Source organism: Asterias amurensis, chromosome 19 (genome assembly GCF_032118995.1).
Source record: "Asterias amurensis chromosome 19, ASM3211899v1".
Taxonomy (NCBI): domain Eukaryota; kingdom Metazoa; phylum Echinodermata; class Asteroidea; order Forcipulatida; family Asteriidae; genus Asterias; species Asterias amurensis.
Window position 1 is genome coordinate 14,214,031 of NC_092666.1, and position 27,677 is coordinate 14,241,707.

At 39.9% G+C, this 27,677-nt stretch overlaps 1 protein-coding gene across 1 annotated transcript in view; it reads right to left on the minus strand.

Annotated features, from left to right (window-relative positions):
- Positions 1-632: 632 nt before the first annotated feature.
- LOC139951688 (high affinity cGMP-specific 3',5'-cyclic phosphodiesterase 9A-like) overlaps positions 633-27,677 on the minus strand; it is a 34,677-nt gene continuing 7,632 nt past the window's right edge. The window contains exons 3-18 of the mRNA XM_071950710.1: positions 23,888-23,958; positions 22,642-22,719; positions 22,314-22,360; positions 21,989-22,046; positions 21,081-21,151; positions 20,125-20,206; positions 17,856-17,943; positions 17,142-17,216; positions 16,326-16,412; positions 15,470-15,657; positions 14,360-14,516; positions 13,813-13,929; positions 4,054-4,158; positions 2,586-2,714; positions 1,795-1,893; positions 633-1,159 (exon numbers count right to left, since the gene is read on the minus strand). Coding sequence (XP_071806811.1) covers positions 1,091-1,159; positions 1,795-1,893; positions 2,586-2,714; positions 4,054-4,158; positions 13,813-13,929; positions 14,360-14,516; positions 15,470-15,657; positions 16,326-16,412; positions 17,142-17,216; positions 17,856-17,943; positions 20,125-20,206; positions 21,081-21,151; positions 21,989-22,046; positions 22,314-22,360; positions 22,642-22,719; positions 23,888-23,958 — 1,521 coding nt within the window. The 3' untranslated portion in view covers positions 633-1,090. The remainder of the gene's footprint in view (positions 1,160-1,794; positions 1,894-2,585; positions 2,715-4,053; positions 4,159-13,812; positions 13,930-14,359; positions 14,517-15,469; positions 15,658-16,325; positions 16,413-17,141; positions 17,217-17,855; positions 17,944-20,124; positions 20,207-21,080; positions 21,152-21,988; positions 22,047-22,313; positions 22,361-22,641; positions 22,720-23,887; positions 23,959-27,677) is intronic.

Below are 27,677 nucleotides of genomic sequence, written 5' to 3' on the forward strand. Positions count from 1 at the left end.
AAATGTTGATTTCAAGGCTAGTTCATCAAGATAACAAGTTACCATATGCTTTCAATCTTTGAACTAAGAATTATACAATAGACAATAAGTGAGAACACCAACGACGCTTTTTTGTTTCAAAGGAGGACAAAGAAAAGTGTGGATCTAAACTAGAACAATGAGGAGCAGCAGCAACAAAAAACAACAACAATAACAACAACATCAACAACAACAGCAACATAAGCATTAACAAAAACATCAACAAAAACATCAACAATAAACTACAAACAAATACTACATCTATAACTTCCAAAACCCCACTGTTGAACAACAGCAACAATAACAACAAAAACAGCAGCAACAACAAAATAATAACTTAATTTAGAATAAGACGAAAATACAGTCACTGTTTGACGGTGATAAACCTTGCGACAGTTTACACATAAAAGACCTTTATCTCACAATAATTGATGGCCAGTTTCAGAATACATGAATGTAGTGGAAAAAATCCTGACAGTAACTAACTTGCGCAACCATGACTCTGTATTGTGGGTTGGGTGGGGGGGGGGGGCACTAAGGGGAGCAAAGTCACAATAATAGGGGCCTATTTTTAATTTTGAAATCGAACCACTCATTTTGCGATTACAGTTGGATGATCTCATTTTGGGTTAAAGTAGGGAGGTGGGCAAGAGTGAACCTTTAATTCCCTATGACGCATTTTAACATGTGACTTAGTGTTCTAAGGCCAGCGCTTGGTGGTGCACTCTTTTGTTACCAAACAAATCAATGGTTTTAAGACATAGGATTTCAGCCTTTTAAGTACATTTTCGTTGATGCTCCGGTTTTTCAATTTAAGTTTATAAATTACCAGGTGCTTTCAATTTACAGAAATACAAGTTCCATTAACACGTTTTAAAATACAAAATTTGATTAAAATATTCATGTTTTCTTTTCCATTACCAGCCCGAATTTAATTAATCATGAGAACTGGCATGCTGATAATTTTCAAAATATAATTTACAATAAAACAGTGGCTCTCAAAATACAGCACCCTCGTGTGACGTCACATTACAACAGTATAGCGCCCTCTTGTGACGTTTTGTGATCTCGATCAGGTAGCGGCAGTGGTGCTGCTCATGCTATCTAGCCCTGCAAGCTGATTGTGTTCATTCTTTTTCCTCTGTAAGCAAAGAAAGACAAAAATAGATACCCGTGTCCATTATCCTGAAGACGAACAGAGTATACTGTTCAAACTTTCGAGCCGACACCGTTGCGGCAGGAGATCCTGTGACCCCCCCACCTTTCCCGGAGATTCGGTGCCCCCCCCCCCCATACGGCAACCTGTGACTACAAACTTCATCTCATAACGCCCACTTTTTAATCATCCTCTTCCAGCCAATGTTAATTTCCTATGAGGTGACAGAATCTCCAGTGGACAGAATTCCTTGGGATGGACACCAACGGCTCTTTTCAGAGCCAACACTCACACAAAAGATTATTTATATACATGTACATTTTGCAGTAGGCCTTTATGGAAATATTTGTCAAGTTGAATTGAATTGAGTTGAATTATGAGAGGTTTTAATACATGGTTGTACCCGTAAGTTTATTTAACAGTTAATTCTTATTTTTCACACAATATAAAGCTCCAAACCCCACTTATTATCATTACATTGATTACTGGTTATCGATTATGACTAGGCACAACTTTTAAAGACCAACATGGAAGAACGCACACGCATGAAGTACTTTGTTTTAAGGAGATTGCACCATTGATTATCGAATATCGACTACGACTGATTGATCGATTCCTACCTCTTCTCTTGCAGAGTCATCAGCGATTTTGAGTTCTTCATATCGATACAAAGCATCACGCAGAGGTTGAAGCATGGTAGAGTCCAAAGCTACGAAAACCTAGTAACAAGAGAATAAACCCCAGTAAAACGTAAACCTCTGGTTAATATAGACTAAAACCTAGTTAAATCAGACTAAAACATAGTTAAAAGAGACACATACTTAGATCCAGAACTAAAAATTTACGAAAACCTTTTGAAAAGAAACGAATAGGTATAAAAGAAACACAAATCTAGTCAATCAGAAACAACAAAACCCAATTAAAGAGATGGAAACCTAAAAGAGGAATACAAAGGTCCTTTGTCTTCCTCTTTAAGATTTCCTTAGGACACGACACCTTTAGTTCAAGAGACGAAAACATAGTTAAGGCAAAAAAGCCTGACATGAAGAGACGAAAACAAACGTAATAGAGACGAAAACCTGGTTTAAATAGACGAAGGATTGTTCAGGAGACTAAAACTAGTTTAACCAAGAGACAAAACTTGAAAAAGTCAGAGACGAAAACGATTGTTGATGTGCTTGAGGGGACTATTGTTTTATATCCATGTAGGGTCATCTGGTTTTAATATTGCTTTGTCACTAATAATTATGTCAGATCTAAGATAGAGGGAACAATATGGGAACATAATGATGCGTGGAGGTTTTTCCGCACACAGTGTTATTAATTTTGAAAATGACATTGCCCAAAGTTTTTTCAAAAGAAATGCATCATATGTGCTAGGTTTCTCTGACCGAAGACTACTAGCACTCACCGAAGCTACGACCTCAAACATCGGGATTAAGACGAACTTAATGAAACCAATCTGGGAGGTTGGCTTAGTGACCTTGTCTCGGTCCATGAAGGATGCTACAGGAAGACCTTCCATCTTCTCACGGTCACTCTGATTGTTCGAAATGAGTAAAGGGAAGAAGAAGGGAAGAGATTAAAAAGATGTCAAGATACATAACAGAGAAAAAGCTAGTTGCAACGGCTGGAAAAGCGTCTGAACGCAGAATTTTTACCGTTTTTTGCTCTTCATTATTTTCCTTTATACGTTTTTCTCTAACGCGACATTAAAGTTTGTTTTACAATAACCATCTCAAAATTATATCAGTGAATCTACACCAACTAAATGACATTACGGGTAAGTAAGTATGTCCCTTTAGCTAAGTCAATGTTCTACTAAGAGGTCGAGGCCATTATTATAACATTATCCTCTGATGGTATCTGGACCAATGTCATAGAGCTGCTTTAAGCACAAAACAGAAAAGAAAAATACATGTAGATCAAGCCAAAAATAGCGTCACATAGTACAATCTTTAACTGACATCCCGCTGCTTCCAAATATATGTTTAGAAGAAAATTTTAAGGGTTACTTTTATTAGTTTTGTTTTTACCCATACACCGATGTGTGTTTGCACTGTATACTCAGTACTTTCCCGAGTCCTGTGAAAAAAATACCACAGGCATGTTACTCGCGTGGGATTCGAACCCATGACACTTGCAATTCTAGAGCAGTGTCTTGTCAACTAGACTACCGAGGCTGCCCGGTAGCTAGAGGCAGTTCGAATCAAAAATTATGTTTTGGCAGCGGGTACTGCAACGATATAAGGATTACTTTTGATTAAAGTCACCTGGAAGTGGTATTTTTTCAAAATAAAGCTTTTGTCACTAATATATGTGTTCCGATGAGTGGAATGTGAATAAACAGTTAACTAAGGTTTTAAAAAATCAGTTCTTATGTTATTTACAAATTTCAGAGTAGACCCCGACCCGAGAGGGCGCTGTTCGTGACGTCAATCGAGGCAGACTTTGCCTGTAATTGCAAAGTACATATACGGACCAAGTCGTGATATTATAAGTTAAAAAAAAAAAAAAAAAGTTTTTTTCCGGCAATGCCGACCAGGTGTATTGCTGCTGAATGCAGAAAAACACTTTTTGAAATGTACCAACTCACGACTTGGACGTACATGTACTTTGTACGTGTGTTTACTATACGCATTGCAGGCAAAGTCTGCCTCGATTGACGTCACAAAGGGGGTAGGCGGAGTCAGCCCCCCAAACAACTTTATATATTTTTTAAACATATAAATCGTGACAAACAATTACTAAAAAAATTGTTTTATTGTTCGTAAGCATATACTCTTATGTTTGAAAGAAAAAAAAATCTATTTCCAGGTGACTTTAATAGCAGCTCTGTAAATTTGGACACAGCAAAATGTTTAATTCAAGACTTGTACCTGCATGAAGTACTCTTCCAGTAGGCAATCAACCCACGGCTCAGATACTTCGATCGGACGGACTTCATTGGAGATATCGCAGCATTTGATGAGCAGCATCTTTAACTGTGTGAAGAAGGATTCAAACGGAGACAAATATAAACCATTTATATGGCCGCCGTCCTGTTTCGGTCATTGAACAGTGGCCAATTTATAACCGAAACAGTTATTGGTTACGAAAGCACCCTTGGTAAGGATGTGAGCAAGGGAAACTATGGCGTGTTGAGATAACCAAATCCAGTATTAACAAAAATTGCATTAAAGGCAGTGGACACTATTGGTAATAACTCAACATAATTATTAGTGTGACCCTTGGAATAAGTACGGGCATGAAACGGCAAGTCTGATCATATAGTAGCTCTTTAGTTTTATTGAGATCTGTAAACGGTGAATCTGTTGGGTGAAGACACGCAAAGACGTCAGTTAAGGTCTTCGGCCCAAAACAGAATGCTCATACAAAATATACAATAATAATTACATAAACTAAACTTTAAAAGAATAAACAATGAAACGATAAAACAATACTCGCGGTTCGCGCCAAAATTAAGGACGCGACCGCCATCTTGGATTTAAGGCAAATTAACGGTGAAATGCAATATAAACAGGTTATTTCCAATCCCAGAAGCAATGATAAAATAAACTAAAGGATCTCCAAAATGTTACATTCAGTAACACTGCTAAGATTATTAGGAAAGGCTCTAGAGGTAATAAATATATCTAAACACCGCAAATCAATAAATAGCTAGCGTGATGTTGCAAAAGCAACCAGATATCCACTAAAGTCAACAACATTCTATAAACAAATTGAGACTTGAGGATAGTGCTTATTACATACTATTTAATCTAAGTAGTAATTAGGAAAACATTTAAATGCAAAATATAACAAGATCTTTACCTGTTGGGTGAAGACACGCAAAGACGTCAGTTAAGGTCTTCGGCCCAAAACAGAATGCTCTTGAACCGGAAAGCAGCCCGCAGAGGGCGCTAGCCATGCAAGTAAAGCAAATGATTACGTAACATAAAAATAAACGTGGGGGGGGGGGGTCGCATCGCACCCGTGACATTATTCCCCCTGGAGAAAAATGTCGTCCTCGGCATGCAACTAACATAACCTATGTTACATATTTACACAATGGAAATTTTACAACTTATGAAAACAAAATGGTGGCAAATGTCTTCCATACCATCCAACCTTTAAACAAAACTCTGGTGTTCCAAGCATTTAGTTAGAACAACAAAAAGGTAAGTATTCTATAACTAAGGAGCAGAACACCAGTAATTTAAATACATCTCTAAATGGTTCCTTCAAAAAAGACTCTGTCATTTTGGTAGACAAAACTTAATGCAGAAGTTAATTACATTACAACTTCAATATCTTGATACATTGAAAGTAACAATTATAACGAAATGAACATAACTCAGAGAGATTTTTTGTTTCTTTCTCTCTATAACAGTATTATTTAAATAATACTTTGTTATCTTCATTGAGTTACAATCAATAATAATACAGTGTATATACAATTGGGGGGGGGGTTATTAGATGGAACTGTGTTCTTGCAGAAGGAGACGCAGACAAGCTTTTCTTCTTGTCTTAGCCATAGTAGGCTCTTTCCACTTGTCGAACAGTCGTCGTCCATTGCATATCTTTTCTTGGCGTGATGTATCTCGTGCTTGCAGTTGTTTGGTTTGACCTATGAAGTCATAGGTAAACCTTGTGGGCGGCTGTCTGTTTCTGATAGGTCTAGGGCTCGGTGGCGAAAGATATACCGTACTTTCAGTGTCGTTCGACTCATCTGTAACATCAATAGTTTGGGTTTCCAGTAACTCAGGGGTAAGTTGCGGTGGTGCGACAGGAGGGGAAACTTCAACGACATTGCTTGGCTCAAGATCTATGATTGGTGTGAGGACAGGAGGTGATAGTGACGGAGATAGTGAAGGAGACATTGACGAAGATTCAGTTTCTACTGGGATGAAGTCTATGTCTATCTCTTCGTCGCTAGTTTCACTATGATCCATGATAGTTGGAACTTTCTCACTCTCCTGATGTTCGTCTGACTCTAACTGGGTTTCCTGATGTGGTTCATCGGCTGTTGTGTTGTTCTCTTCTAGTGGGAGAAACATGCATGGAGTCAGCATGTTTCTGTGCACAGTTCTTTCTCTACCGTCACCGAGGGAGCGGAGGCTGTACACAGGTAGATCTTTGTGCTTTGAAATCACAATATAGGGCTGTGATTCCCATCTATCGGCTAATTTGCATGTGCCAATGAGGTTCTTGTTTTGGATGAGGACTCTGTCACCTAGACGTAGAGGAGCGATGGAGGAACCTCTGTCATACAGGCGTTTCTGCTTCGACTGCGCTTGTTTGACGTAGTCGCTGGCCCTTGTGTATGATTTCTGTAGTCTTTCTCTCAGCTGCTCTACATAGTCCGCATAGTTTGAAGTAGACTCTCTCTGAGTGGAATTGAGTCCAAACATCAAGTCGACTGGTAGATTTGGGTGTCTACCAAACATCAGGTAGAACGGAGCATAACCGGTGGAGTCGTGACGTGTGGAGTTGTATGCGTGTGTCATTATTTCGACGTATTGCTTCCAGTCTTTCTTCTGATTTTCTTCTAATGTCCCAAGCATGTTAAGGAGCGTATGGTTAAAACGCTCTGTGACGCCATTTCCTTGAGGGTGATACGGGGTAGTTCGGCTCTTTTTGATGCCACAGATCTTGCATAATTCTCGGATGAGTTGGCTTTCAAAGTTGCGACCCTGATCAGCGTGTAGTCGTACAGGAAATCCGTAGTGCTGTATTATCTTTTCCCAGAGTATCTTAGCAACTGTGCCTGCCTTCTGATCGCGAGATGGAAACGCCTGGGCATACTTGGTGAAATGATCTGTGATTACCAAAATGTTTTCATAGCCACCTTTGCTTCTTTCCAGCTTGAGGTAATCGATGCAGAGTAATTCCATAGGCTCAGTTGTGGTGATGCTGACCAAAGGTACACGCGTTTTTGTAGACGGAGTTTTTCTTAGGCAGCATCGCTTGCATTGTTCACACCAAGTTTTGATGTCACTTGCCATCTTGGACCAAAAGAAGCGGGTTCTTGCGATGTCGAGCGTTCTTTCGTAGCCCAAGTGACCGAAATCATTGTGGAGTGATGTCATTACTGTGTGTCGAAATTGTTCAGGGAGAACAAGCTGTTCGGCTGTTGATCCGTCATGGGTCTTTCTGAGACGATAGAGTACGCCGTTTTTCCTGTGAAGCTTTTCCCATTGTCTTAGGTACATGAGGCATCCGAGCTTTTCACAACTCCTCTCTGCTCTGGTTGGTTTTCTTCCTTTCTCTAGATAGTGTATGACTCTGGATATGTCCGTGTCACTTCTCTGAGCGGATATGATGTCTTTCTCTTGTAGTCTCGGCAACTCATTTGATGGGAGTGACGTGTGACTCTGTGTCATGACATCGCATCTTGCAATTGGAGGTTCGATGAAGGGAGTTGTTTCGGGTGGGTGACTGTTGCAGATAGCTTGCACGATGTGGGGAGGAATTGTGATTGCATCCTTTTGGAATGACAAGAGACTTCTTGAAGTATCAGCTTGCGATTTGCGAGAGAGTGCATCAGCCGCTCCGTTGTTCTTTCCGGGCTTGTATTTAACAGTGAAATTGAACTGAGATAGTGCCGCAATCCATCTTTGGCCTGTCGCATCTAGTTTGGCAGATGTAGTGACATAAAGGAGAGGATTGTTGTCTGTCAGCACGGTACATTGGTTGCCCAGAAGATAGTCTCGTAGCTTGTCAGTAATCGCCCACTTCATGGCTAGGAATTCTAACTTATGTGCTGCGTAGCGAGATTCGGCGGGGTTGAGTCCTCTGCTTGCGTAAGCGATGACTCTCTCTGTTCCATTTTGGACTTGGCTGAGGACAGCTCCGAGCCCTACTCCTGATGCATCGGTCTGGAGTATAAACGGGAGTGAATAGTCGGCGTAGGCGAGGATCGGTGGAGATGTCAAGTACTGCTTTAACATGTCCATCGCGTTCTGACACTCTTCTGTCCAGATGAAAGGTGGGGTTACAGATGGAGAGGTGTTTTTGGTATTCTTCTTCTTTCGTCTTGGGTCACCAGCAGTGAGCTTGTAGAGAGGTGAGACAACGTGTGAGTATCCTTTAATAAATCTTCTATAGTAGCCAGTGAAGCCGAGGAAGCGTTGTAGTTCCTTGCGATTAGTGGGGGTTGGCCAGTGCTCTACTTGTTGCGTCTTCTCTGGATCAGTACTAATGCCTTTGTTCGAAACGATGTGTCCGAGGTATCTAACTTCTTCTTGGAGGAGGTTACACTTGGACGGCTTCAGTTTCAGACCGTGTTGCCTCAAACAGGAGAACACTTTAGAGAGGCGGTCGAGATGGTCTTCGAAGTTGGCAGAGAATATGATGATGTCATCGAGGTAGAGAAGACACGTGACGTAGTTTTGCTCTCCGAGACAAGTCATCATCAGACGTTGGAATGTAGCTGGGGCATTTGCTAAGCCGAAGGGCATCCGATTACATTCAAATAGTCCCATGGGGGTAGTGAACGCTGTCTTAGGTATGTCTTCGTCTTCCATTTGAACCTGCCAGTAGCCTGATGTGAGATCTAGAGTGGTGAAGAGTTGAGCATTTCCAAGAGCGTCCAGTGCTTCATCGATGCGAGGGAGAGGATATGCATCACGTACAGTTTTGCTGTTCAGGCGACGATAGTCAATACATATCCGCAGTGAACCATCCTTCTTATGGGCTATCACTATCGGTGAGGCGAATGGACTGTTACTTCTGCGGATGACACCTGCTTCTTCCATGGCCTTGAGATGATCTTTGACAGCTTGGTATTGTGAAGGAGGAATTCGGCGGTGAGGAAGTCGAAAGGGTTGATTGTCTATGAGTGGGATGGAGTGCTTCATCGTCGACGTACATCCAAAGTCCAGGGGACTGGATGAGAATACGTCAGAGTAATTCTGAAGGAGACTCTCTAGCTGCTGCTTTTGTGACTCGCTGTCTAACTTCGCTTTGGATAGGTCAACAAGTGGTGTATGTTTAACATCTCCTGGACTTTCATGGACTTGGCTCAGCTGATAAGAAGGAGAAACATCTTCGTCTTCCTGTCTAGCTTGTAACGTTTCGTAGTCTTCATTGAGTGGTAGATCATCAATGCGCTGGATGTATGCTAGCTGTGCGAGTTTGCAGTTGCGTTTGATGGTTATGGGCTTGGCGGAGATGTTGCAAAGTCTCACGGGTACTTGGCAGTTAGATTCAACATCTGTGACCAGGTTGCTAACTTTTAAAGATGAAGAGCTTCGAGGAAAGTTTTCAACTACTGCAGTGTACGGACCTTTGCCAGGGGGTGCCTGACAAATGATGTCTACTTCTTGGCCTGCTGGTATCACTCGGGGGTATCGGCCGATGTACCTAGCGTAGCCGATGGTACCGTCGCTGTGGCTACCAGGTTCTGAAGCAGAAATACTGTTGAAGGCTGCATACCATGCAGAGCTCTTCGGAGGCAGGAACTTATTACTCTTTGTCACTTGATGGTCTCTCTTCACTGCTCTGATGACATTAGTACCAATGAGGACTGGAACGTTTCTACGGTAACTGTCTGCTTGTACAACAAATGTAGGAACATCCTTGTAGACGACGTCCATTATAGTGATGGTTAAAGGGATGACACCTCGGTGAGGAACGCTGTGCCCACTAGCACTTTCGATGGAGACTTCTGAAGGAGAAATTTCCATGTTCTGGAGCTCAGGGTTTTGCCTCAAGATGTCTTCCGTTATCGACGTGATCTGGGAGCCAGAGTCTATTAGGGCAGTGTAGTTCACACCATTAACGTTGACGACGTCTTCGTTTGTTGGACCAATCAATTGCTGGTGATGGAGAGGTATGTTACCACCGTGGCATATTGAAGACAGACGTGGTGCAGTGTTTGAAGGAGAACTTACTACTGGGCTCGCTGATTCCCGGCCTCTGACGGCTTGCCCATTGGCCGTGGGCCGTTGGAGTTTAAAGGGGCACTTCTGCATCCTTTGGCAATATGACCTTCATTGCCGCATCTGTGGCAGTAGAACACTCGTTGACCAGAGGCATGTTGGTCTGTTCTTGGTTGCTGAGGTCCACGTGGAGTTTGATGAGAGATATGATCTACCCTCAGAGCTAGTTGATGGACAGTGGCGAGAAGTTCTTGTAACACATCATGATCGGTAGTTGGTTTGGGGCTCTTGACATCTGGCACTTTCGGTGAGGATTGCTGATATGGAGGACGAATCTGCTGCAATTGTTGAGCTTGAAGCTTGGTTCCTGTCTTTGCAGCTGCTGCAATCCTAGACTCTCGTTCCAGTTGACGAAGTTCAATTTGAAGTTCCCGAAACGTCATATCTCTGGGCTTCATCGGTGCGAGTCTCTGTGTAACTTTCTCGTCTTTGACGCCTCTCATAAATTGTTGCGTCAGCATACTGTTTCTATTAGGAAAAGGGCGACTTAGGGTTGACTTTTCCTCTATGGTTCTCAGCGTTGCCTCTAGTTCGACGGCGTAGATGCTCGGTAGTTCGGTGGGATGTTTCACACGCTCATAGAAGCTGGCTAATGGATCACCAGTCAGGAATACATCTCCGAACTGTGCTTTGAGTTCTGCAAAGGCGTGGCTTGGGGTCTGATGTGTTGGATGGAGATTGAGTACAAGTTTTCTTGCAGCGCCACCAAGATATCTCACGATGGTAGAAAACTGGATTTCTTCAGGCATCGAAGTAGTTTCGATGAGATAATTCACGTCTCGGACCCAATCTTCAATGGCGATTGTTGCACCTTGGTCACGCCCTGTAAACATAGGTACACTTTTCACTTGATGTGATGGAAGTAAACGGTGATGAGATGAAAGCGTAGTGGAGTTGCGGTCAGGTAGGTGGTGATTCTGAGGTGTGAGAACTGGATAGTCGGTTGAAGAAGAACCTTGCCTCGGCGCTTGGCTAGACCTCAAAGGATAGTCATTTGAAGAAGACCCTTGCCTTGGCAATGTGGTAGACATCATTGGAGTTGACCGTTGTGCATGAGTACCTGGAACTGATTGATGCAGTGAGCCTCGGGATAGTCTTCGCTCGATGTTTCCCAGTTGCGAAAGCATGCGATCGGTTGTTTGCTGGATGTCGCCTAGTTCTTCTTGGAAGGGAGAGGTATGTTGAGGTCTGTTCGGAAGAGTTCGACGAGATGATCTGTGACCAAATGCTGCTGTGGACGATGGGAATTCTTCCTCGTCAGACATGCTTCCAAGAACACAGTCCAAAGATAAAATACAGAGTGACAAAGTATGCAAAAGAACACAATTCAAAAGTATAAAAAATGGTCATCAATGCAATACCTTCACAAAATGTAAAATGGCTGTCAGAAAAAATGATAATATCAATCCAACTGAAGCAATCATGAAATGCAATCAATGTAACCAATGCAAAAACAAATCAGCAATAGCAAAATATAATCTTTGAATGCAAATTGGAACACATCAATATTCAGAAGAAGAAAAAATTCTGTACGCAATTGAAGTACCAGAAACAATGGAATTTTCGTGCGACAATTCTGAAGGAAATGACTTCAATTATCTCTACCCAATTGAGGTAATAAAGAGAAACTTTCACACAGCTGGACAATCAAAATGTCTCAAATACAATACAAAAGAATTTACAGGTGTTCTTTTACACCCCAGGAATTTAGCATCGCCAAAGGCAAACAACAATGTATGGACTAAAGTTCTTTTCAGCTGAATGAGAACTTTAAGTACCTACTCCCATTAAGTGGACACCTGTCTAAATGCCAGACAAGATTAATGACTCCTAACAATACCAACAATACCAAATCCGAATCCAAAATACAATTGAGACTTGATTCAATCAAATTCCAATAATGTCAATGTTCATAATGGGAATTGTTCATCAGCTGCTTGTCTGGTGGTAACAACCGAACGCACTCTTAATCGGCACAGTGGAAGAGTACAAAGGAGGTCTTTAGTCCGTGTGACAATGCTATTGTGTTTATTGTCCTGATGATGGTGCTTTCCCGATCGTATGAGTTTAAACAACTATGAGTTTGTCCAAAATGGAGGCGATCGAATTCTTTGCGAGAGTTCGTGAAATCTGCAAATTTTTATTATTGGCAAAATGTTCAAGAACACCGCGATAAACTTGTTCTTGATGTTGGCGAAAATGTTCAACAGTTCCGATCGTGAAGAAAAAACATCCGGCACTCAGGGGCGTTGAAGAGGCTGGATAAGGTTGCTCAATCACGGGTGATCCAAGTCCGATGGTAAGGATACGGCGGTCCAAAATTCTTCACGTCTGGAGTGTTGAGGGTCTCTCCGATCCGCGGGGCAGGGTTCAGGGGGGAAGGCCGCTCTGCCCGCTGGAACCCGGCTGTCCTGGCTGGGGATGCCTTCAACGTCTTGATGGGGTAATCTGTACCGGTCACAAGATTGACGGGTATAATGTACTCTGACGATCAAGTGATGCTTGATGCCGTCGTCGATATGCCCGTACCCGGATTCTCCACCAAATGTGACCCTTGGAATAAGTACGGGCATGAAACGGCAAGTCTGATCATATAGTAGCTCTTTAGTTTTATTGAGATCTGTAAACGGTGAATCTGTTGGGTGAAGACACGCAAAGACGTCAGTTAAGGTCTTCGGCCCAAAACAGAATGCTCATACAAAATATACAATAATAATTACATAAACTAAACTTTAAAAGAATAAACAATGAAACGATAAAACAATACTCGCGGTTCGCGCCAAAATTAAGGACGCGACCGCCATCTTGGATTTAAGGCAAATTAACGGTGAAATGCAATATAAACAGGTTATTTCCAATCCCAGAAGCAATGATAAAATAAACTAAAGGATCTCCAAAATGTTACATTCAGTAACACTGCTAAGATTATTAGGAAAGGCTCTAGAGGTAATAAATATATCTAAACACCGCAAATCAATAAATAGCTAGCGTGATGTTGCAAAAGCAACCAGATATCCACTAAAGTCAACAACATTCTATAAACAAATTGAGACTTGAGGATAGTGCTTATTACATACTATTTAATCTAAGTAGTAATTAGGAAAACATTTAAATGCAAAATATAACAAGATCTTTACCTGTTGGGTGAAGACACGCAAAGACGTCAGTTAAGGTCTTCGGCCCAAAACAGAATGCTCTTGAACCGGAAAGCAGCCCGCAGAGGGCGCTAGCCATGCAAGTAAAGCAAATGATTACGTAACATAAAAATAAACGTGGGGGGGGGGGGGGTCGCATCGCACCCGTGACATTAGTATAAAACCTTTCTTGGTGACAAGTAATGGGGAGAGGTTGATGGTATAAACATTGTGAGAAACGGCTCCCTCTGAAGTGCCATAGTTTTCGAGAAAAAAGTAATTTCCGCGAATTTGATTTCGAGACCTCAGATTTAGAACTTGAGGTCTTGAAATCAAGCATCTTAACGCACACAACTTCGTTTGACAAGAGTGTTTTTTCTTTCATTATTATCTCGCAAGTTCGATGACCGATTAAGCTCAAATTTCCACAGGTTTATTATTTTATGCATATTATGTTGAGATACACCAACTGTGAAGGCTAGTCTTTGACAATTACCAATAGTGTCCACTGCCTTTAATAAAAAGTCAAATTTATTACATTTCCAACTAAAATGAAAAATATAGAGATAAAAATACTGACGTAGTTGAGATGTTCTTCGTTGGAAATCTCGAATCCATTCTTCACGTACTTCTTGAACTGATCCAGAATCTCGCTATGGCGTGCCATATCAGTTGCCAGGATCAACATGATGACGCCCTGTAAGGATGACGTCATAGGTCAAAGGTTAACTGGTAACTGTTTTTCATCAGAGGTCATGGGTTTTTCTTAAAAGAAACCATCAAGCACATATTGACTAATAAGACCGTACCAGGGCCCTATTTCATAGAACTGCAAGCTGCTATATAAGAGCCAAGTAATGTTATGCTTAGCGGAATATAGTTACCAGCTAAAACACCATAACAAATTGTGACTGGTATCCTGCTCATTTCTGTTTAGAAGACCATTTTTCAGCAATATTTTCTGCATAAGCAACTTTATGAAATTGGGCCCTGGCCATGAATATCAAAATGTGCGAGTCATGAAGCACATAATTTGATCTAGTGCGCCCTCGCTCTTAAAAATACATTTAAACTCATTGTGTTATAGAACGACTTGGAACAAGACTATAACCACACATTTTAGTTACCTGTCGGATAGTCTTGAACTTGTCTTGGTCCACGTTGGCGAAGATGTTATACTCCGGATTACTGATGATCTTGAAGGCGACAGCACAATGGTGGTTCTCCAGAGGGGAGATGTCGTTGTATCGAATAGCCAAGTCGGTCCGTGCATTGATTTGGTATCTATGGGAGACAATTCAATTCAAGTCAACAATTGATTTATCCATTAAAAAGATAAAAATGGAAAATTTACATGTCAAAATATTGATAAGAAACTCCAAAACGGAGCACTTAAAAATACAGAAATAATGATAAAAACTATGATTAACACATGTACATGACGTATACACTGATGAAAGATAAGTTAAAACACAATAAGAACCAAACAAAAACACTACATACGCAAAAACTGCCCAAACCCCTCCGCTCCAACAATCCAAGGATGAAACTAATCAGTAAAATCCCACTAAGAATCATTGCAAACTATAACTGACAAAGGCACAAATGAACTAAGAAAGCGTGTGGTTCTACATTGGATGCTACAGAGTCTTTTCCTTGACCTCATGAAATAATAATAATAATGGTGCAAGGGATGGTCCTTATTTTTCATGATTTCACCGGCCTTAGACCCGCCGTACACAATTAACGAAGCAGTAATCAATTATGAATTTTTGAGGCATTGTATCGTGAGGTATCAATGTATATGTAGTTGTATTTTGTATGTTTGCTGTGTATTGCCCGATATATTATTTTCTAATAAATAAATAAATAAATACAATAGGTTTGCTGTAACACCATGTGTATCCAATTTGCTGTGTAGATTTTGTTCTTGGGAAACTAGGTCCTGCTTTTTATTCTACTGTAGATTTCGGAATTGAATCAATCAATCAATCAAAAGTATTCTATAGAGCACCAAATCAAAAGTTTATCTAAAGCGCTGAGGCATGGTTAAATGGTTAGTAAGCCTGCTGGAACATGAGGTGAGCTTTAAGGAGTGTCTTGAATGAGGTGAGTGAGCTGGCATTTCTAATTTGTACAAGAAGCATATTTCACTGGGACATCGTGGACATTATGGAGAACGACAATTGACAATACTTTAGACGTGAACATTCATAAATATACATGAATATTCATACGTGTTGTTATATCCCGGATGGTCAAGATCATGACACAAGGCGGCGGTCAGAAGAATTCCAAGCTCCATCCGGGACAGTGTTGACCCCAGGTCACACAGATGGATCATGCCGTACATCATTTGAGTCACACAGAAACAATGGCGGAAATTATGGAATGGGTTTCTACGGTAGTTCTCTTGGACACAAAGCTGGAATTGAGAAACAATAAAACTCAAAATACATCAGAGAATAAAGACGCGTTGGCCCTAATGCCTAATGTTATAAACACGTACACTTCTATTATTTTATTGGTTAGACCTATGCAAGTACTCTCAGAAAAGCGAACTATCACTAGGGGTGCGTTCGTTTAGCTCCCCTGGGTCGACCCCGGTGCATGGGTGTTTTTTACCGGGACGAACGTGATGAGTAATTATCTGCACACACTCGTCCTTGAAAAAACCCGCCACACACGGGATGGACCCGGGGAAGCTAAACGAACGCACCCACTATATAGCCATATAAACCGAAATTGGAGGACAAAGAGGTTTAAGATATGAGAAGAAGCCCTCACGTAGGAACTGAAAATATAATTCACATAGTGCCCCCCCCCCCGGCTGGATTCGAACCTTGGTCCTAGGGAAGGCAAGGAATGCTACCACTTCGCAAACCTGGCGAAAAAAAGATGATTCAATTATGGACTTCATTATAAACAAGAATAGTCCTACTGTTGTTTATGTAAGTTATGCCGTGTTCAAATGATAATGACTTTGTCTACGGCTTTAGGTTATGTACACTGTAAATATTGTAGCCACACACTCGGCCTTCTGTTGTTGATCATTAATTATTTCCAATGCAATGATTAATTAAGCAAACGTACCAGGAATCGTTTAAGCACCAGCGTGTCAATACTAAACTCTTCGACCAAACCAAGCTCATGGTACATGTGCTCCAGAAGACACAACATCTGTCAAATCAAGAAAGAGTTGAGAATATTTATTCAGAGACAACCTGTGTCAATTTCAAAGATCTGCTTAATCATAAAATAATAGCTAAGCACGACAAAGTCATGCTTACTAGCATAATTGCCAGGCAAAATGTCTAACGAACAATCTTTGACTAGAACCTGCTTATTTTTACTCAGCAGAAAAATTGTAACAATTGTTTCGGCTTAAGAAGCTTTATGATATTGGGCCCTGTTAGGTTTAAAGCCAGTAATAAAGTCGTGAACACACCAACCAGGTCAAGTTCAAGCCCAAGTCTATCTATTTAGTCTAAGTTTGAGTAAAATCCAAAGTACACGTTGGCAGGAGTCTGGTTGTAAACATCTTTCGGTGACACTTTCTTAAATACTTTTGTATAACCTTGACAGCACTGTTCAGCTTGTATTCCATGTGTAGATGATTATTAAAAAATTAAAAATGCAAATAATTAGAACACATCGATGTCACGAACGTTTTTCTAGGTTTGGAACTATTTAAGGGGTTTCCTAGGTGCGATCTTTGGAGAAAGACAACGAGACAATGCAGTAAAACAACTCTTGTGGCACTGTGAATTAGTCGTGGCTGAGCCACAGCAAACAAATCGGTTAATTCAATTTCACATGAGGCACTACACAGGTCCTGTGTTCGTTTAGTCACAATTTTAAAACAAAATAGAGAAAAATCTTATTTGATAAATATCAAAATGCTTATACCTCATTCGATTCCCAGTGCCAGATATCAAACGCCGGTTTCTTCAGATACTCGATTGTTTCCTGGGACAAGGTGTACTGCGATATAAGGAAGAAGAGGAAGAAAAACAAACTAGACATGTGAGTTTGATGCATATTGTAAGCAAGTAAGGGTATTTCCGCCTAGGTACATAAAGGTGTATTGTAGAGTATCAAAGAACAGACAGAATATTATAATAAGAGGAAGAAAAACAAAACTAGACATGTGAGTTTGATGCATAATCTAAGCAAGTGCGGATTCTCTGCCTAGGTACAAAGGTGTAGGCTACCTGTACAGTATCAAAGAACAAATAGAATAAGAAGAAGAAGAGAAAGAACAATAAAACTAGACATGCGAGTTATGCATAAAGTAAGCGAAAGGTATTGCACTTGAATACAAGTGTTATTACGCTATATACGAAGTGTGGGCATGAGAACAAAAGAGGTCTACACAATTTATATAATTGAAACACTATGTGGACTTACACTTGCCCACACAGTGTTGTGTACAGTGTCGAAGAATAGGAGGTTGCTTTACAAAGGAATGTTCACAAAGTGACAGCAACTAAAGCTGAGTGTATAATATGCAGAGCATTGACAATGGTAAAAAAAAAAAAAAAAAAAAAAAAAGGGCAAAAATATAATATTAATAGAAAATCGGTAGTATAAATTGAAATTATGTTATGGTAATATTGTTACCTTGTGATATTTGGGTACGTCACGTCTGGCAACTATCTTCTTCTCATCCCCTTCCGGGATGGCACATTTACAAAACAGAGCGTGCCGACTAAAAACAATAATCATCAGGAAAATAAGAGTACACAAATCTTGAAATCAGAAATCACCAGGAAAAAAAAATAGTCAAATTTAAAGGCAGTGGACACTATTGAAAAATGACTTCTTTCTCGAAAACGACGTTACTATCAACAGCTCTCCATTACTCGATACCAACTCGATACCAAGTTTTTATGCAGCAATTATTTTGAGGAACTACCAATAGTGTCCAGTGTCTTTAAAGGCAGTGTTCACTAGTGATAATTATTCAAAATAATTGTTATCATAAAACCTTTCTTGACCACGAGTAATGGGGAGAGGTTGATACTAAACAATTGTGAGAAACAGCTCCCTCTGTGAACCGAAAAAGAAGTAATTTTCCACGAATTTAGTTTCGGGACCTCAGATTTAGAATTGAGGTCTCGTAATGAAGCATCTGAAAGCACACAAAATTCGTGTGACCATGGTGCGACAAGGGTGTTTTTTATTTCATTAATATCTCGCAATTTCGACGACCGATCGAGCCCAAATTTTCACAGGGTTGTTATTTTATGCATATGTTGTGAAACACCAACTGTTAACTAGTCTTTGACAACTACCAATAGTGTCAAGTGTCTTTAAAGCAAACCTTATTTGAAAGGCACTTTTTAAATCGATTGAAAGATCGCGAGTGGAATACGGAAAAAATATAGCGCTTCTGCGTCCTATATCCAACGAGGCCTATCTTCAAGCAAACTTGGCGCGTGACATAGAACACACAAGACGCATGGTAGTGATATTAGCCGTGCAATATAGGTTTTTATCACCACTCCATTCTTCCAATCTGATTGGATGATTAGCGCGTACTTGAAGATAAAGGTTTTTATCACCACTCCATTCTGCCAATCTGATTGGAGGATTAGCGCGTACTTGAAGATAATGCTTGTTACTGGTATTCAGCTGTTGTTTGCTTATCCTGAAAGTGACGAGCAAATTCGGCTGGTAATAGACTGTGCAAGTCTCGCGCGGATTTGAACTTCCGGAACCATTGTGGTCCCAACCTTATGGAGTTTTACGTTGGGGAGATTTTGTTTCGTCCATTACTTTAGTTTAATGTAGTTTACGACAATAAAAATGATATATGTTGTTAAAAATGTAATACTAATTAACACCATATACAAAAGTAAAAATAAAGTCAACATAATAACGAAGAATAATCGATATTTAAACTTGACCTCAGGTCAGGTTACTTGGTAAAAATTAAGAATTTGTGCCCATCTCCGATCACGAAACTTACGCAGACGCTTGTTTTGGTCGCGCGAGTGAAAAGCCTCTTCATTGGTCCTTTAGGCGTCGGCTTCGGTCGGCTTCCTCTTTAAACTGCGTCACGCGTTTGTCTAACGCCCTTGCGACCATCGTGCGTCCGCGTATAAACCAGCTTTTAGTAGTTTCACATTCGGGCGTAGATTTACAAAAGGGCTTTCAAAAAATTTAAGATCAAACAAACATCCTTGTCCCAGAGTTTTACTTTTGTCAATAAATAGACTTTAACCGATAATTGTGTATTTGTTTAAAAAGCTAAAACTAATTTCAACAAGCTCTATAGGGTATTTTTGTTGTTCAGATTCGGCATTAAGAATCAATTAAAGCAAAGATTTGATTCATAAAAAAATAAAGTTCTCCAGTTGTCGTGTTTTCTCGCTCCGGTGCGCGCGAGACTTGCACAGTCTATCCAAACTTATCAAGGAGGAAATTCTATGCTAAGCAAATTTGTGTGCTTAGCAGCTCTATGAAATTGGGCCCAGATACTAGGGAGGTTTAGCTGCACGTTACGCACGCAAAAACGTGAACGTCAGAAAGCGTGTTGTTCCTAGGTGACGTTGCAACTTTGGGCGTGTTTCATGCTAACGTACATATCTGACGTGAGAAACGGTAACTTAACAAAATGCTAAAAACGTAAGACTAAATTTCTGACATTCACGTTTACTTTTTGCTCGCGTAACGTGCAGTTACACCTCCGTTATGTGAAGGCACTCAAACGTAACAATAGTCAAGACTTAAGTGTCTTCCAAGAATCTTAATGACCAAAACAGGAATACTACGAGGTACATTTCATTAATTTCTAATCAGAAAAAATGCCGTCTATAACAATACAAAACTAATTCCCTAATGTACAAATTAGGGATGAAACATCTTACATAAAAAAGAGTTTTACCTCTTTGCGCTCAACAATTCGTCCTTCAGATTACGTAATTCCACCTTACATTTCTCAATCTCGATTGCCTTGAGACCTTCCACTGCAAAACAACAACATCAGCAACAACAACATCAACAACAACAACAACAAACAATAAAATAAAAAGTCAATATAGCAGTAAACAACGGAAGAAGAAAGATGCTAAGAGATAAAGACCGGTATTGGCTTTATATGTCTACTATAATGAACATCGGATTTAACTACGAGTCTCCAGGACCGTGAAGTCCAGGTGAAATGAATGGGAGGTCAAAGGTGATTATAAACAACAACTGTATTAAAGCAATAAAACCAACAGTCGAAAGTAAAAAGGAAAGAGATGCGAAGAGAGAGACAGCTGGAGATAATTTATGTCATCAGCGGTTTGTTTCGTGTGTGATGACAACCCAAGTAACAAAAAGTTCACTATTAGTATCTAAAAATGTTCAATTAATTTCTAAGAATGGCTTAAAGACACTGGACACTATTTGTCAAAGGCCAGTCTTGTCACTTGATGTATTTCAATAAGAAATATGCATACAATAACAGACCTGTGAAAATTTGAGCTCAATGGGTCGTCAAAGTTGCGAGATAACTATAAAAGAAAAACACCCTTGTCATACGAACTTGTGTGCTTTCAGATGCTTGATTTCGATACCTCAAATTCTAAATCTGAGGTCTCGAAATCAAATTCTTTTAAAAATATTTCTTTCCAGAAATCTACGTCATTTCAGATGGAGCCATTTCTCAAGATGTTTTATACTATCAACCTCCCCCCATTACTCGATACCAAGTGAGTTCTTTATGCTGATAATTATTTTGAGTAATTACCAATAGTGTCCAATGGCTTTAAGTGTTTTCAACATAAATGATAACTTTCAATGCATTTGAAATAGAAGGGGGGGGAGGATTATAATAATACAATGACTTCTACTCACTTTCCTTCTTCTTCTCTATAACTGCAATTCTTGAAGTCAGCTCCTCTTTAAATTCATTGACCCCGAGGGCTCTTTGAGAACGAGAGATAGAGACAAGTAAACTTAAGTTGTCATGACAACGAATTGAATTTTTCCAGACGTCCTCTCGAGTCCAATAATGAACCATTAGGCTTAAAAGATGACCAATTCTTCTTGGGAATTATTTATTTTAGTTGCTTGTTCTGCTGAGTAATACATTTTTTATTTCCAGCTCAAAATGCATCAGACGGGCAGATGGATTGCTCTTCTAAACCATTCAATAGAAGGTGATTATTAAAAGGTTCCAGACGTCATCGGTTACCAGACAACCAAAGAATGTGTTTTTATGAAAGATGTGCCCATTAGTTTCTCATTTCAGTGTTACCAGGGCCAAGTTTCACAGAGCTGCTGAAGCAGAAAAACTGCTTAAGAAAAATGTTTTTCCAAGCAGAAATTAGCAGGATCCACAAATTGTAAAAGTGACATGGAAGTTTGGCCGGTAAATTCCGGTGAGCGAAATTGTGTTATGCTTCTACTTTCTTAGCTTATAAACAGCTCTATTAAATTAGACCCACATACACAGAGGGACATATTAATACACATATTTTTCAATCTTGATAGATCTAAGGAACCTCATGAGGTAAATTGTACACTTGCATCAGTTGTGATGTTCCCTTCCAAACATTAGCGCCATCATTGAGATAAAAGCAACCCCCATAACTGGCTAATGAGAGTTGCGCGCACAGCGCATACACACCTGCAATACTCAATTCAGAATTTGCCTGACCTAAGTAATAATCTATCTTAATCTTTGATCTGAATCCAGGTCAATTCTGATTTTTTTTAGAGCGCAGTTCACCGAGTCGATTGCATGTATTTTGTTTACTTACTTGTTAAACTGTTCGGCTACTTGCGTAATGACGCCATACACCATGGCGTCTTCTCGACCTTTGACACAAAAAAGAAACACAGTTATTTTGACTTCCTATGATAATTATTTTTGATGAATTCAACCATTCTCATCAATGGGAAACGTTTGTTTGAAGACGCTAGGTGGCAGCACACTTACCAGGTTAATACGTTGCTCTTGGTAATGTGCGCGTGTTCAGAACTACGTCCGTAAACAGTGAAAAACTACCTGGTAAGTCTGCTGCCACCTAGCGCCCAAAAAGGTTCCATTGTCATAAAACTATAATTTTCAGTCTCACTATTTACCTTGCGGTACCTCCTCTGCTTCAGTTGCGAGTACTCTGTACGGTGTGCTGGAGGAGGAAAACATAACATCAAGATAAGAAGAACAAAGCGTATTTACAAAAACCTCCAAAACTACCGGTAAGTAAATTATGTTATTCCTCTGTTTTCTATAAAGTGCATGCATGATGTCCTAGACTGGACCATTTCATTTACTTAAGAAGGGGATCAGGTCACAGAGTTGTGTATTTTGTTTTTGCTGAGGTTTAAAAAAAAATTCTTTAGGGTTTTAAAGATCACAAAAAAGCTCAAAATTGATAACCCCTTTTTAAACACCACTTGTAACACTTACCTTGATGTGTTTGCAGGCATTGCCGAAGAGACACTGACCAAAGCGCCATCTACGTCCTTCAACGAGATGGTTGCTTTCCTTATGGATAAACAAAATAAAGGATCTTTAATAGGGGAATAAATGTGTGGTGAAGAGGTTATCAACTAGTGGTTTAAACCCAACGCCGCCTGGTTCTTGATAGTTTCACCGAGACGAAGTCGAGGTAAATTATCAAGAACCAGGTATCGGCGGATCTATACCACCAGTTGAAAACCGATTAAACACATTTTGATTCCCATTCGATACCTTTACGGTCAAAAAAACATCAACACTTTTGGGTCAAAAGGTAAAATAAATGCAAAAATTATAATTGTTGAATGATTTCTTTAAACACAACACCCCTCCAGCTATGACATGGTAAGGCCCTCAGGTAAACAACTCCTTATAAGGAGATGCTGTGCACGTCGCGCGTATCGCGTGATGTGGCACAAGTGTTTCAGCCGTTGCTCTCGACCAATAGGAATGAAGAAACTGTCTTATAAGCACAGTTGCAAGCTCGCGTGTCACGCCCATGTTTCAACACTTTTTACTGGTCATTATCAAAGATTTATACGCCCCCACGTGACGCGCTCTCCACCAATAGGAATAGCGAAACTGTCTGAGGTATTTATGAATACTTATTGTCACGAATGGGCTGTTGCTGTGAAGATTATAGGCTGTTTTTAGAGTATCCGAAACTACAAAGCACTTTACAACTTCGCCGGGTAGGGGGGCACTGTGTGTAGCTTCACTTTATTTAGAGTTCTCGTCAATATGCCGTTTTATGCGCATGCGCCTCACAGACATTATATCATGGCATCTTCGGAAAGGATTATTACAGCAAAATCAATCAAGCTCCCAATAATGTTTACTATGCTGTATTTTACGTGTAACTATTAAAGCCAGGTTTTATATAGTTGTGTAACATATTGCTTCAAAATCAGCCTGCCATTATGGCTGTCGGTGTTGCTTGGACTCAGATTTCGCCCAGAAACCTTTGCGCGCCAATCATGCGCATTGGGACGGGCTATGGGCTTTCGGTTGACACAGGCACACAACCTATTTGTAGATCCTATTGTGGGGTTCCGCTATTGTTGTTTTATTATTCCTGTTTCTGAAGAACTCCCTTTTGGGGTCCACTGTAGGTGGAGCAAGATGTTATATTGTGGGGTCCATTGTTCCATTGTCTAAAAGACCCCACAAGGGTACTCCCGTAACCCCAACTTACTTGCTAACCCCAGCAGCGGCTGCTAAGAGGTCCTGGACATCCTTAGAGCTACATCTCCTACCGAATATCACCTACCGAGAATGAGAAAAGATGCAAACCTTAATGACATTGATGGTGATGCGGTTTACATTTCCTTATACATCTTACCAATCTCATGTTGTGAATCCTATGTACGACAAGTAGTTAGTTTATCAAACTACTGGACCCAGAATTGAATGGTCAACGTTTTTTTTGTTTTTTTCTCCGTTCGTTCGTCCCGGTTCCTATCATGTATAAACAACTATTGATAATTACTCAAAATAGTTATAAGCATAAAACCTTGCTTAGAACAAGTAATGGGAAGAGGTTGGTAGTATAAAACATTGTAAGAAACGGCTTCCTCTATAGTTTTCGAGAAAGAAGTAATTTTTATCGAATTTGATTGCGAGACCTCAAATATAGAATTTTAGGTCTCGAAATAAACCATCTGAAAGCACACAACTTCGTGTGACAAGGGTATTTTTCTTTCATTGTTATCTCACAACTTCGACGACCTATTGAGCTCTAATTTTCACAGGTTTGCTATTTTAAGCATGCAAATTATGTTGAGATACACCAATTGAGAAGACTTGTCTTTGACAATTACAGAGTGTCCAGTGTCTAGGCATTTGAAGTATACCTTTGATTTTAGAAAACGATCGATTGGTTGAACCCTATAAATGGATATACACAATACTACAACTAACATCTCAAAAGTGTCGCACACACTTCAGATATATATTATAAAACGGACGTGTGGAAGCACCATCTGCAAAATGAAAACGGCCTTGCCCCTTTCCTTGCGGGCCTGCAACAGGCCTCTCGCTGCAGGGTTTCAAAGGCATACAGACTACACACTATCTTCATCAACGACACTGTATAAGAAAAGATTGTATGCGGAAAGATAAAGCAAGGACACCCAGCAGAAAGTCGCTGATTTTATCGGGAATTCTCCCTCTAATAAAAATGTAAGCAATAAAGCTTGGATTAAAATAAAATTGAATTCCAGCTGTTTCGCTGATAGACCCTATCTAATACAGACAAGGTCGCCATGAAGAAATGAAATTGTCTTAAAGACAGTGGACACTGTATAATGGTAATTGTCAAAGACCAGTCTTCTCACTTGGTGTATCTCAACATATGCATAACATAACAAACCTGTGAAAATTTGAGATTGATTGGTCATCGGAGTTGCGAAATAACTATGAAAGAAAGAAAAAAACACCCTTGTCCCACGAAGTTGTGTGCTTTTAGATGCTTGATTTCGAGACTTTAAATTCTAAATCTGAGGTCTCGAAATCAAATTCGTGGCAAATTACTTATTTCTCGAAAACTATGTCACTTCAGATGGAGCTGTTTTTCTAATGTTTTATACTGTCAACCTCTCCCCATTACTCGTTACCAAAAAAGGTTTCATGCTAATAATTATTTTGAGTAATTACCAAGAGTGTCCAACGCCTTTAAGTGTCTCTGTATTGCCATGGCAACTGAAATCATTTAATTTACTTTGGATGTCTCTTGGTAATGTCTATTTCAAATTCTCGGGTTTTATTTATCAAAACTCGTCAAGTTCGTTTGTCGGTCAGAGAAACGGGCGTGACAGTACAAGTGATGGGGGGGGGGGGGGCTTTAATACGCGCTTAGCCGTCTCGCCATTGACACCATGCAATTCCTCCAGGGAAATTACGATAACCTTAATAAAATAATGTCCACTAACAAAATGTTGGTTGGAACCATGTGCTTTACGATTTGTCAGCACCATTTTTCTCAATCAATTATTATCGGTACGAGCAAAATCAAGAGGCAGCATCAGAAACAAACACGCAAAACGAAACGAACAAGATAAAAGATACCAAAGATGTATTTATGTACACCCGCACGCGGTGTTGATATGGTATGTGTCTTTCATCTGTGTAATTTTAACAACTTCTCCACCTTGTAAAGAAACATAATAGACATTATCACCCTATCACCATCTTGGTCATGTTTCCTGTTTCAAATAACAGTAATGAATGCTAACATTCATTGCGCAAACATGGCACCAGATTATTGGTACGTCCAGCCTCAGTTAGGTTATACAATGAGTTTGAATGAAGTAAAATCAAGACGGCCTCACCGTGATAAAAGGTCTATTCAGCCTTGTGCCGCAGTTTTTTGTTTTCTTTTTTCTTTTTTTCTATGAAAGGAAATGAATGAATGAATGAATGAATGAACGATATACCCTTCATGCAGGCGTAAACAATAACAAGGATGGTTGTTATACACAATACTGGAACATCTTTCTCTCGGGGTTCATTTTGCACCGCAACCGGAAACAAAAAACAATCCCTTGTATAATATGACATCCAACAAGGTCTCTACACATCCTCCCGAGGGAGCGAAAAATTTGAATAAAGTATAACAGATATAGTGAGGAAGGGGGGGGGGGGGGTGGTGAGAGAAAGATTTGTTCTTGAGAGAGGAATAGAGGCTACACGCCTGTCATTCCAGGGCACTTAAAGATGCATCCTCACCTTAAAGGTGGAGGACTGTATGAGCAACGTTTCCGCGCCGTGAACAGCAAATAGAAATTATGGTTTGTTAGTGATGCAAGGCGAATTTTAAAATGATAATTATGAACAATACCATACGAATGAAAAAGTAATAATTCCTGTTGGGCGCAAAGTACCCATGATTTACCTACAGCCAAACAAAACACTTTCTCAAGACACACAATACCGTTCACCTTTTTTCCTTTTCAAACCATGGATCTTTAAACGGGTGACGACTAACCCATAAATTAACTTTAAATCAGGTGAAAGGCTCGACACATACAATATTCACAAACGATACAGTGAAGGTTCCCCTGGCAATATATAGCAGACTAAGAACTGCATTGCTATCCGATATATTGCATACGTCATACACATAATAGCTTTAGAACAGAGTGGTACTTTCGGAGGGAAGTAAATATTTAGACTGGCCTAGTTGGGAGTGATATAAACATTTATTAAATAACCAATTAATTGTAAACTCAGAGTGACTAATTATTAGACTGGCCAAGTTGAGGCTACATCATCCAGAGTGACCTCAAGATTTAGATTGCCCATTAGAAGTGAAATAAACATTACTAATAATGACCGTATCCAAATACGGCGGTTACGGCTAAAAAAAACATTTTGAAAACAAAAATCGAATTTTTGTAATATTGGCTATCTAAAATGGCTCAAAAGCAAGGGTCTCAAGGCCTTGATTCCTTGTGGAAATTGAATTGAAACCAACGCATCTCCGCGGGAGGATGTAGATCAATTCAAAATAGGGAAATCTTGGAAAACGGGAAAAAAAAAGAAAGAGGAAATTGTCACTTTGTGCCTTTCCAATTGATTTGTTATTGATTTTTTTTTTTCGTAGTGCTTTTCAATGGACATATTTACCCTTCTTCTAAATCCACTCAAAAATGGCCGGGAATCAATTGGATGGCAATTCTAAAATACAGACAAAAATTGCCGTGGGTGAATCTGGTTGTAAAAACCTCAACGAATGTTCTCGAAGAACGTTGAAGAAAAGGATGTTGCATCTTGACGAGCAGTGTTGTACAAAAGTCCCCATCGAGCGAAGCACTTGAGTGTAACACTAACATTTTATTCTTAATCTCTTTATTCTTAATCTCTTTTTATTCTTAATCTCTTTATTCTTAATCCAAACAAGGCCTAAAGGCACAAGATGAAAACTTGTTTGTTTGTTTGTTTGGTTGGCACCAGGAAAAAGCATGGGCTTATACAGAGCCTGGACC